Source organism: Magallana gigas, chromosome 9 (genome assembly GCF_963853765.1).
Source record: "Magallana gigas chromosome 9, xbMagGiga1.1, whole genome shotgun sequence".
NCBI classification, from domain to species: domain Eukaryota; kingdom Metazoa; phylum Mollusca; class Bivalvia; order Ostreida; family Ostreidae; genus Magallana; species Magallana gigas.
The window spans coordinates 17,194,948-17,207,197 of record NC_088861.1 but is presented as its reverse complement, the minus strand read 5'-3'; the positions used below and the strand labels follow the sequence as shown (position 1 = coordinate 17,207,197).

The 12,250-nt window shown below is 32.3% G+C and overlaps 1 protein-coding gene across 4 annotated transcripts in view; it reads left to right on the top strand.

The window, feature by feature from the left end:
- LOC105337062 (protein IWS1 homolog A) overlaps nucleotides 1-12,250 on the top strand; it is a 31,596-nt gene that overhangs the window by 12,601 nt on the left and 6,745 nt on the right. Inside the window, exons 4-16 of one of the 4 annotated variants that reach the window (XM_066070605.1) lie at nucleotides 3,338-3,406; nucleotides 4,015-4,161; nucleotides 4,935-5,040; nucleotides 5,817-6,017; nucleotides 6,285-6,413; nucleotides 6,595-6,831; nucleotides 8,344-8,391; nucleotides 9,057-9,077; nucleotides 9,203-9,334; nucleotides 9,803-9,898; nucleotides 11,132-11,301; nucleotides 11,655-11,732; nucleotides 12,081-12,164. In XM_066070605.1, the coding sequence (XP_065926677.1) occupies nucleotides 3,338-3,406; nucleotides 4,015-4,161; nucleotides 4,935-5,040; nucleotides 5,817-6,017; nucleotides 6,285-6,413; nucleotides 6,595-6,831; nucleotides 8,344-8,391; nucleotides 9,057-9,077; nucleotides 9,203-9,334; nucleotides 9,803-9,898; nucleotides 11,132-11,301; nucleotides 11,655-11,732; nucleotides 12,081-12,164 (1,518 nt within the window). The remainder of the gene's footprint in view (nucleotides 1-3,337; nucleotides 3,407-4,014; nucleotides 4,162-4,934; nucleotides 5,041-5,816; nucleotides 6,018-6,284; nucleotides 6,414-6,594; nucleotides 6,832-8,343; nucleotides 8,392-9,056; nucleotides 9,078-9,202; nucleotides 9,335-9,802; nucleotides 9,899-11,131; nucleotides 11,302-11,654; nucleotides 11,733-12,080; nucleotides 12,165-12,250) is intronic. The other 3 variants (XM_066070606.1, XM_066070607.1, XM_066070608.1) reach the window with 3 other exon arrangements.

Here is a 12,250-nt window from a genome sequence, read left to right as displayed (position 1 = left end):
AAATCTCAGTTTAATTAATTAATAAATTAATATCTGCTGACTTGATTATTAAAATGTTACACAATATGATTTAAACCAGTGAACAACCTTATGGATTTTTAAAAAAAAAAGTATAAATATACAAATGTAATCCATTGCTTGCCTACAAGTGTCTCATGGTCAACAAAAGATCTAAATTCACTTTACCAATCACAATTAAATGTATCAATAGACACTGTCACTGGCCATCAAGTACAAAATCATTTGCATTGTTTAATTATCAATTTACTTCCTCATCTTACGCAGTGAAAATTCATAAAACTCCTCTTTGTCTTTTATCTGAGAACATATTTTTTTTTGCTTGTTAATATTTCTGATAAGTCTAGCACCCACCCTTTGAATTTGCCTCCGACAGCAATGGAGTATTTTGGTGTTTTGTGTCAAATGACATGAAATCATGAGTGACTTTTGTTGTAATTCGTATAGTTAATAACCGTCATAAAACTGAAAATCTCCAAAGGAAATTGCTTCTTGCAATTTTACACATAATTCCTTGACTGTTTCATATGTAATTTACACTATTCTGATTAGAATTGCCTTGTAAAGAGCAAATGATATTGGCTTACAGATCATGGAATAAAAGTTAGAATCTAAGCTATTTTGAAGTATTTGCTTGGTAAAAGGATATACTCAATGTCAATGTCTACATGTATAAGCTGTCAAAGACTTCATTTTTCAGGCAGTGGGTGGTATTTATAATGCCATACTTGCACAATTAATTTATTGGTGGTCATGCACAATATGAGCTTTTTGAGAGCTGCTTTTGAAGCTGTTGCTATGGTATCCACCTCCATGATTATAGAGAAACAAAGAAAACTATGCCATTGGAGACTTTTGCTATTGAAGTTGCATTTATTATTAGTTAAAGAGTGTTTAATTTCCAAAAGCAAATAATAAGTACTAAGCAAATAATAAGTATATAGAGATTTCAGTCATGTAGGTGGCACATAGGTGTGAATAAAATTGACAAAAATTTATGCAAGCAGTCTTAAATTAGCAGATCTGTGTTAGCTGGTAACGGCCACACAGAGTCTTTGTTTAATATTGCTCTATATAGCTTAGAACAATGATATATGATATCTATTATCACAACAAAACATTGCTAACTGAAGAAATATGTGACGGCTGCAATTACTTATACTGAAGACCTTGGCCAGTGCATTTATTGGGTGCAGTATATGCCAGGTGTATTTGCGCTTCCATTTGCCACTTGAAAAAAAGAATTCGAAAAACTGATTGATCGAAACAAACCATGGGGTCTCCGTTAACTGTAACAATTCCAGATCACACACCTTTGTCGAAAAATGCACAGAATTGCGACCCTGCTGTGCATTTGTTCTTCAGCAGTATTTTTATTAGCCCTCACTCTATCTAGTCTATACATGGGTAAATAGAGGTGTTTGCTTTTTATTAACTGTGGAGAATGATCTGCATAGAGATATATAATGCCAAGATTGTCAGATGTCAATTCTAATGGTTTGTACTGTGTATTATGGGGTTGGTGTATTCTAGCACCTTCAGATGCTCTTATTGCCACGTCTTTCCCTCTATATACTTCTGACGCACTCTATAAAGAATTTGTCACTGGACAGCTTTTTTTATGTTTACAATAGATTGATTTAGTAACTATAATTATGCATAGACATTGAGATATTGGAATAATATAAAATCCCCAAACCTTGTTTACAAATATTATTAACGTTTATAACAACATTAGAAGGCACACACAGAAGGATGCATGGTGCATCTTGTACCAATTTACATTTGATTTTAATTGTTCCTTTTAAACCCCCAAAATTTTCTGTTGTTCATCAATCTCAGTCACTCCTATACAATGGGATATAGTCTTGCCTTTCAATTGAGTATATATACCATTTTCAAAAGTTTTTGTTAAAGAGTTCTTAATTACATTGTACAAATAAGAGGAAAGATGTCATTCTTTTGAAGAATTTCATTTCTTCAGTACTCTCTTTCTTTTTCTTTTTTAGATATCTACAAAAATTAGGAATGATATCTCTGCTTTATTCTAAAAAAAAAAACTTGCTCGTTTTGAATAAAATTGAAAGCTTTTATCATACCGAAATGGCAGAGTTTGAAGCCAGTTTTTCTGCAATGGAGATAGTTCAACTTTGTCAAGAACTCAATTCTGTTACATATTTATTTAAGAAAATTAAATGTTCTCACTTGCGTAGAAATCTAAGTCAAGATTGAGAAAGTCTTATGAACACGATTTCACTGTTTTCTATTTCTTTGGTGAGGGGTATTCTCTTTAACCTGCATTGTTGAGTATATAAAGCTGAGGAAACCCTATTCTCAACCCTGTAACAAGAGGTCAATATTGAGAAAGCTTTCCTCCAGATTGTTGACGCTACCCTGGAGGTGTGTACATAGTACTTATTATTGTCCCTATAGTGTTCACCTGTATCGTTACACCTTGGTGTTGTGTGACTATATCGGTACCTTTGGATTTCCAGGAGTCAGCATTTTCAAGTTGTTTGTGCCCATGTGTGATGTTTGCGAGCTTTGGTCATGGCTAAATTTAACAAGTTTTTGGATTTAAAAAACCCAATTTTTCTCGAAGTTGATCGAGTGGACTAGCTTTTATGATTAATGCAGAAAGCTTCTCGTTTTGATTGACATTACAAAAGATAATGTTCGAAACATTAATTGGGAAAGATATAAATATACTTTCAACTAATAATGACCAGTTATTTCATAATTACATGTAATAGAGAGGCATAAAAATGATTTTGCACTGAATATTAATTTGTCCACATGAGAAAATAAAAAAGACAGACATTTTTAGAAAAATTAATTATAAGTTGTCCCCCTTAGAATGTTTTTTTAAGAATCAGATATATGTACTGCAGTAACCTTCAAATATATGATAATCATATATAGATATATATTTTAAAGACACCATATTGAAATATTATTCTGTGATATTTCAAAAATATTTGTAAATTAGATGTTTAGTTTTCAATCAATTAACTGTATGATTCAGTCTGATCTTTATTTTTAAAAAAACCTGACCTCATAGTTTTCTGATTACGGGTACATGTGTACTTGGATTTCAGGATTCTGACTACAAGTTTTGAAAATCTTAAAGACTTGTTTACATAATAAAGATTTAGATCTGAGTTTCCTGAATTCTTGAATTAATAGGATTCAAATGATGGTTTTCAAGCAACACACCTGTATTTAAGAATCAGTCTGGTATCCCCGATGAGAGTAACTTACTTCTTTGCTATGAGAGCCTAGCTCTGTAAGCCCATTGTTTATTTGTTCTTGTTTTCAGAATCAGTCCAGAGCTGGTTACGTAAGCTTTGTAGGCAATGCACCCATGGTGGAAAAATTATTGAGAGAGGTAAAGCAAAACAAATTCAAGAGGCTGGCTACCCGGTATATACATATACTAGCTGTCACATCCAAACAAAAATCTCAAGGGACAATTTAATTGAAATTAGAACCTCCATCCACTTCCTGGTTTTCAATATGTCTTGACTTTATCAAAAATCCGGAAGCTGATAGAAGTACTGATTTTAATGAAATTGGTCAAGGGCCTAAATTAACCATGGGGAAAAACGTAACATGTTTTTTATATTCCAATCCGTCCTTATAATAATTGGTGAAGGGCTTTCTTAGAAGGGCTTTAATAACTGAGAAATTTATTTTCCTGGTAATACTTTCTTGTTTGTGTAATAGAATAATGATTTTGCTGTGAGTTCAAAGTAACAAAAATCTTTGGTAGCTAGGAGTACTATCAGTACTTTGATTAATTCTATTTTAATTGCATGTAATTCATGTGTGAGTCTCTTTTATTAACAAATAATATTAAAGTAACTAATAGATGTAATTTCTAACATTTTCATAAGGTAAGTAATGTATTCCTCTTCTTAACTCGATCTCTTTTGGTAAAGAAAAAAAATCTTTATTTCCTTAATCGAGTACCGATATTTGTATTCTTCAATGTAGCATGCAGCTTCTCAGAAAAATCGTGACTTTCTGTCGCAAGACGAACGCCATATTTGTGAACGATTCGAGCAGCACATGTTGAGTATGAAACTCCAGAATCAGTCGAAACATCATAGTCCCGAGCATGCTTTTGCTCGGAGACTGATGGTATGAGGGCACCAAACAATTAATTCACAACTTTTAGCATGATCTACAATTCTTTACCACACCATACCATGTGGATTTTTTGTCTGTTTTTATTTTCATTTTTTTTTTTTCATTTTTGGCACTTTTGGAATGGTTTTGAGAATCATTTTCACTTTTTTTCATTTCATACATATATTGGTATAGATAGATTAACTTTCACATATTTTTCTTTTTATTAATTTTTTTTGCAGATTTTTTTAAGGCTTTATTTGCAAATGAGAATCTTTTTGCATGCTTTCAGAACCATATGCATGCAAGCAGTTTGACATTTCATGAATATTCTTTTTGTTATTTAAGTATTGTCAGAGATTTTTCAAAGTTTTCCTGCATGATGAAAAAAATTTAGATTTATTTGAGCAGCTGATTATTATAACATTTTGTATATACACACAATATTTTATTTTTATAGTTTTTTAATAGAAAAAGCTTTAAGAATTCAGCCATCAAATCTGACCATTAACCAATATTATACTAATCATCTTTCATTTGAAAAATTGTAATTCATCGATAGTCAGAATGTTAAATCATTAATAATGCATATATATAGTTTAATCAGAACCCTGTGAAAATGAATGATTCATTTCCACTGAAAATAAATTGAGGGCTTGAAATGCTATAACAGACATAATTATTATTTTTATCGCAGATCAGTTTATAAAACATGCACTTAATTGTTTACAAATAACTGTCATATACCGCGGTAGTTTATGGGGTACATTTTGTGTAATTTTTAGACACTAAAGAAGAGGGAAGCTTTGAGGCGAAGAAATGCGGAGATGTTAGAGCTACGGAAACAGAGGAAGGACTCCTCATCGCCTCACTCACCCGTGTCCGACAAAAGTAAGGCACAAAGAGAGTCACATTGACATTAAGCAACATTTTAATGTCTTCAGAAACCAATAGACCATCTCCAATAAGTTCACTGACCATGAACCAACTCAAACAAACTCTTTTTAAATCAATAAATAAGCATGTAATTTAAAGCATTTAAAGCTTTTGAATTAATTAGCAATTTTTGGACAAAAAGCAGTTTTTGCTAAATCAAGAATATTGCTAATATAAATGCCATGCATAAATTATAAGAATATACCTACTAGGTACTCTCAGAAATATTCCAATTCAGGGAGACTGGCAAGTGGGTTATGATGAAAGGAGAAAATTTGCATGATTGAATGGTTTTTTTTTTTAAGATTAAAAAAAATTTTTTTTTAACCTTTTTCCTGGTATATACTATTAAAAGAATGTCAAATTGAAACCTAATTATGGGTTTGTCTGATGAGAGACATAATTTTGACAAAGAATTATCAAATAAAAAAAGGAGATATAACTAAATTTTATTTCTTGCGTTTAAAAAAAATATGTGGTTGCATGAATTTGGCATTTAACTGTCAATTATTTACTTTCCTAAGTGTTTAACAATTAAAAATGCTTTTGTTGGGTATTAATTCCAAATGAAGCTTAAAATTAATACATGTAATATTTAACCAACCATTTAAAGTTAAAAACCATTTAATCATTAAGTCTGTTAAGAGAGAAATTTTAACAATACGGTATTATATGTAATTCTTCATTAGAGGTTTTATATATACCTAATGTTTCTTAATTACTATTTTCAGGACTCAAAGTCAGATTTAAGACACCTGCTCTCTTCCCTAAGAAAACAGTACCCAACAAAGATCTCATCTCTATACCCAAGGAGTCCTGGGGGGCAGAGAAACAGGAGAGTGACCCAGATTCATCCAGACTGGATGGTTCTGAGTCGGATTCTCGTCTAAAGCAGGCAGAAGATGATCTGGAACTAAAAGGATCCGAATCCGGTAAAATATTTATATCAAGAAATTTTTTATTTTTTTTTCACTATTTACAGTTTTTTTTAGTTATTTTAAGAATATATTTGCAATCTAGTTTTTATGCTTTCATGTTACAATTAAGTCTGTCTCTCTCTCTCTCTCTCTCTCTCTCTCTCTCTCTCTCTCTCTCTCTCTCTCTCTCTCTCTCTCTCTCTCTCTCTCTCTCTCTCTCTCTCTCTCTCTTATTCATACATGATATTGCATGTAATATAATAACTTTCTTCAATTTGTTAGAAAATAGCAAGAAAGGATCTAGTTCATCTGGTGACAAAGATGGCTCTGAAAAATCTTCTTCCCACCATAGTTCTGGTTCACTTCCACCTGTTGCCATGGAAACAACAAATAAGGATGCTGAAGATGAAGGTAGATGTATAGTCCATGTTTTAATTTGTTTTTTCATATTTATCTAATTTACTCCTTGTTGACTTTTAAGTTCTTTATTCTTTTCATTATTTTTGACTACTCTTATTTACTATTTTGAGGTAAGAATTCAAATATTTTCTTATGTGAACCTAAAACCATATTTTATCCAATAAATGAAAAGAAGAAAATGATGCAGTGTTCGAGGAACCAAAATTACCAACACCTCAACCAGGTCTATCAGAACCAGAACTTCCAGAGCCAGTGCAATCGCGTACTGAGACGGCTTCTGATAAATCGCTGGTTGAAGTAGAATCCCTAGATAATGAACCAGATGAACCAAAAGGATTTGAAAATGAACCAGTTGAAAAACTGGTTTTACCTGACCCCCTCCAAGATTCTGAGTCAGAATTAGACAGAGGTAGTTTATATGTTGTGTCAAGCACGATATATCTGTGTCACCACTGTTCAAATTCACCCTCTACATGTGCAGTGTAATTTTGTTGTCACAGGTCAATTCGGAACTAACTCAGTCACAATGTCAAGCATCCATTGTTGTAATTTTGAATATAATAAATGCGCATGGCCATAATCACATGCATGTATGTGTATGTTCTGTTCCATGCAGGCCAGCTAGTGTATATAACTAATAATGTCACAGCAAACATATGGATCACTGAATGTAAATAGCATATATGTTATCATTAAAGTGTTATAAATTTTATTTGCAGTCACTGGCTATTTAGTTACTAATTCAGATGCTACATGATTATTTGTTGTCATTGTCTAAAATATCATTTGCGTGCTCTTATAAGCTCCAATTAAATCACTTAGGGTTAATGAACTAATTCATTCACTGCACTTCACATCTGATGTCACTTCACAAAATATTGTAATGTATGTGCATGATGTCATATTTGCTATATATATAATGAAACTAGATTTGTTATAAAGGGTATACATATATTCATCTTCATATTCTTTGATGAGCTGAGCCATAAGCTAAATTATTCATTTCATTAATAATTAATATTTTTCAGCCATATGCTACTTGTGTACCAGTAATTTTCTTTTGTAATCAATTACCATAAATTTGAAAGTGTGACGATCAGATCGGTTCGAATACCGGCGTCAGATAGCTCACTTGGTAGAGCAGCTCACTAGAGATTCAGGGGGCCCGGTTTCACAAATCCCAGTCTGGTCCCATCATTATTTCTCCCATCCCGTTACATTTAGTGCGGTGACCAACCCCTGGAACTTACAGGTGAACTACTGCCAGGGTAAGAGCCTGGGATAATCTTCGAGGGTGAAGATCATTTAAATTCAGGGCGCCCAGGTTCAAATCCCAGTCTGGTCCTTCATCATTTCTCCCATTCCGTTAGCAAAAAAATTTGAGCTGCAATTTTTTGTCTTCATTTTTTACCATAGAGTTGTTTAAAGTTACTTGCAAAATTATTGTAACACATGTAACATATTTTTGGATTGAAATAAAATTCTAAAAAATAAAGGCTCAAATTGCTTGAAAAGCATTTACAGCTCTATTCATCCATCATTTGAAAAGAAAGATAACTCTTAATGTACTGTATTAGTTGGGTCTATACATATCATGTGGATATCGGCAATGGTAGCTCAGTGGTAGAGCTCCTGACTAGAGATGCAGGTGTCCTGGGTTTGATTCCCGGTCCAGCCATATATTTTTGATCATGCTCATTCCTCCTTTCCTACCACAGTACACTGTCATCCTGCAGGATTTACAAATTGATCTAATGTTTTAAAAATGACTAGAAACTAGATTATAAAGGAATATATTGTAGATGTATTAAAATTGTCTTTTAGCTTGAAGACAAGAAACTAAGTATTCTTTTTATCAAAGATAAAATTTCATAGTGACATTGAAAAAAAAAAGTGTCAATATGTTTTCTGTTTTTATCAGAGGCAATTATAGGAGGTGTGTCTGATGACATTCAACTCTCTGATAGGAGTAAGTCTACCTGTCTGTATGTGTATAGTGTATTCATATCAAAAATAATTTATGTACTGTACAGTAACATTATGTATGCTGACCAATATGTTATAGTCTACTTACCAAATTTACAACAGATTGTATTAATGAATGTTTGTAATATACAGATTAACAACTGTCTGAACATGACATAATTTTAATATATGCATGGAAATCCATGTAATATGTGATAGTGTGATTAACACTAATTATAAATTAATAGATATAACAAGACATGGCTATAACTTTGTTAAAATGTAATAAATGTTGTAATACAGTACCTAATAATTGTTTAGTTCATGTATCTTGTATGTTAACATGTGTATTGCATGCTTTCTTTATGTATTGTTTTCAGAGTTGCTCCCCTTGTTAGCACAATTTTTTTTTTCTTTCAGATGGAAGTTATTACAGTCTTAAATTAATTTAAAAAGAAATTTATCATCATTTTCTTTCCGTAACAAAATTTAGAAAAGAAATGGAAATTCGTGTTAATTTTAAGATTTTGAATGAGCTCTCGGTGTTTGTTTATTCTAAAAAGATTTGCATCATAAAACTTATTATGTATAGTATGAGCTTAACAAAGAAACCTTGTTTAAATTTTTTTTCTGAATTAGATCTAATATTTAATTTTTTTTTCTTTGCAGAATCAAAAAAAGTCAAAAAAGGTAAATATATACATACAAATATTAAGATGGTTTTTTACTCAATCCTATTAACAAGACCATATATTAATATGAAAAAGTAAACGTTTCTAAAAAAAAAAAAATTTATTTTAATGACTTTGTTTCAGCCTCTAGTAACAAGCTGACCGTGTCAAAGGTCAAGTCAGTGATGCAGACAGATAAGAAAGGCAGCAAATCTAAAACGAAAGTAGGCTCCAAGGTCAGCAGTCGCAAACTCAAAAACGGCAAGGGAGAATCAGGTATCTATATATAGCATCCACAAACACAGTCACGTCATAATGCTCTATATAGAACTTTTAGTTGTTTATGAATCATTTATGCAATAATTTTTTGAATTAAATTTCAATTCACTCAAATTATTTTAAATTTCTTGTGATATCTTTTTTTTTAATTAAGATTTACTAATTTTGTTCTTCTTATTGAGCAATAGCTATGAGACTCTCATATTATATAAGAATAGAGATTAAGGTTAAGAGTCCTGTTAGAAAAAAGTGTATATGCACGTAAATGAATTTAATGAATTTTATTCCCATATGAACTTAAAAATTTGAAGTTAATAATGAGGCAAACATATTTCTTTTTATATATTTAAATAAGTGTAATTGATTTCATTAATTTGCCATCTTTAAACTCTTTTGAAAATGAATATGCTCCAAACTCTTCTTTCCTTCTGATGCTGCCTCTCAATGCTCTATTACTGAATTCAGTAAAAAAGAAATCAGACATGAGGGGGCCCACCCCCACCTCCTCTATCCCAAACACTCCGCGGCTGCCCGGAATCACCCAGATGGATCTAGGGGGAGGTAACTGCCCACGGTTTGCATGCAGCAGCTTTGCACCTGCAAATCCAAAATGTCCACCCATTGTTGCATGCTCTCAGTGTACAATTTGAACACATGCATATATGTATTTGCCACCAAATCATTTGATGGTGTTGTGTGTGGATTTCTTTTACAGGACACTGCTATATTAAATTTTTTTTTTTGGAAAATTGCTTTCATTCTCACACGTGAATGTGTTGAAAAAACAATAATACACAAGTGATTCTGGTTTGTTTTAGGCTCATTGCATACAATATTAGAACATTCATTTGTTCTTGTGCAGGTTTTCTGAAAAGATATTTTGGATCCTTTGTTTGCTTTCATATTTTGTTTGAAAAGTCAATGAAAAGGTATTTGTACCCAAGGCTGATATTTTCAAAATCAACTACTGGTACTGTCCTTCAATTTTGTTTTGTTAATAAAATTTCAAATAAATCTATAGCTTAATTAGATTTAAAAAAATAAAAGGGTTTTTAAATTTAGATTTATGTATCTATATATACTTAGAGGTTTTTGATATCTGGCCTATCCACTTCGATAGCATGTTTACTCACTGCATCTCTTAAATGTGTGTTACTTTCTGTAGAACTATAGGATTATGCCAATGAAAATAGGATCCCCATCCAATTTTAGTTTCAAGTTCCTTGCTACGTGCATGCATGTATTGATTTCTTGATTCCTTGGTTATTGAGTGTGTGGTTTTACATTTTGTTGAAATGGAACAGATTTGCCATTGCATATATTAAATAGAACCTCCAATTGTATAATGTTTTCATAAGGAAGCATCAATATAATAGTGTTCATTTCACTTTAAATTTTGATATAAATGTTCATTTGAAAATACATCATCTTTGGCCATCTTTATAACAACACACAAGCACAACCACATCATTTTTACATCTTGATTTATCAATCTGTGCTTAGTTAAAAACAAAGAGGATATAACATTGTTAAATGTTCAACGTTTCTCAAAATCTAGGCAATGCTTTAAGATTTCTATAATTTGCATTGAAACGTGAGTTGCACAACCTGTAAGACTACTATGTAAGCCTTTTTTATATTTAAAGAAGTAACATTCTACGTATGAATTAAAATATCTACCCCTTGTCTACCGAACATGTACATCTTCTCTTTTATGCAGTTTCTAATCTTCAATTCTAGTTTTTCCATAACCAACACACAAGTTCATGCATCCCTCATATTTTGCTTTTTTAGATGAAGAAGATGGAGATGAAAAAGGAGGAGGACGTGGAGGAAAAGAGGAAGATGGAGAGAAGGAAGAACCTCCAGTGGCCATCCCCATGATAGGGGATACAAAAACAGGACCCCTGTCTCTGATTGCTGGCCAGGATAATCAAAGAAGGGAACCTGTCAAAAAGACCAGGGTAGGTAGAGAATCGTCCAGGCGTTAACTTTTGTGAATCCCTTTTACTTTTACACATGAGTACTTATAATGAATAAATTGCTTATATATGTATTTTTAACATGTGTTTGTATTATCTATCTAATATACTGTGTTGTTTCAAGAGATAAAAAAATTGAACTGAAATTTCAAAACTTCTTCATTTGACTAGTGAAAGTGTTTGCCAATTGTAAGGTTGTTTTTTCAAGAAATAACTAACGAGGAACAAGCAATTCACTTTCTCTTTCTCTTTCTCTCTTCCAATATTAACTTGTATGGTATGTATAATGCTACAAAATGTCATTCAAAACCCCTGTTATTTCTATGTGCTGCAAGAAGGATGATATAAATCTTCCTCGGTCTTTGTCGAAATCGGTTTTACAACAACAGAAACCCAATGAGCCAGATGATCAGGTAGCTTGGTATTTTGTGTTGTGTGATGACGGATCAATTCTGATGTGGAAACATAGCATGCTTCAATGTAACCAAAGTGCAAGCTCAATATGTTTTACTTAAGATTTTCAGCACTGTGTGATGTTTTAGATGCCTCATATTTGTTGATGCCCTTGCCCCGTTCCTCCAAAATATAACAAGAATATGTTTTCTAACTGAATGCACCTCTGTTGTTATTTTGTGACAGTTTCCTCACACCATATTTTTTGCAAAATAAACAAAGTTGTTGATGGGATGTTTCACTTTGGCAGAAATTTAATGTATTATTTCTGCCCATTTACTGATTTTATGTATGTATGATGGTTCCAGGAAAATGAACCTGAAGGGCAGATTTCCCAGACTCTGAAAGAGCTGAGGAATTTTACCCTAGCCCCTCCTCTTCCTGATTTCCAGGTAAGGCACCTGGTGTCTGAACTGAAATCCACTGCCACAAGAAGTGAATCTCAATCTAGGTGTTGGAAAACACAAAAAGCACCCGG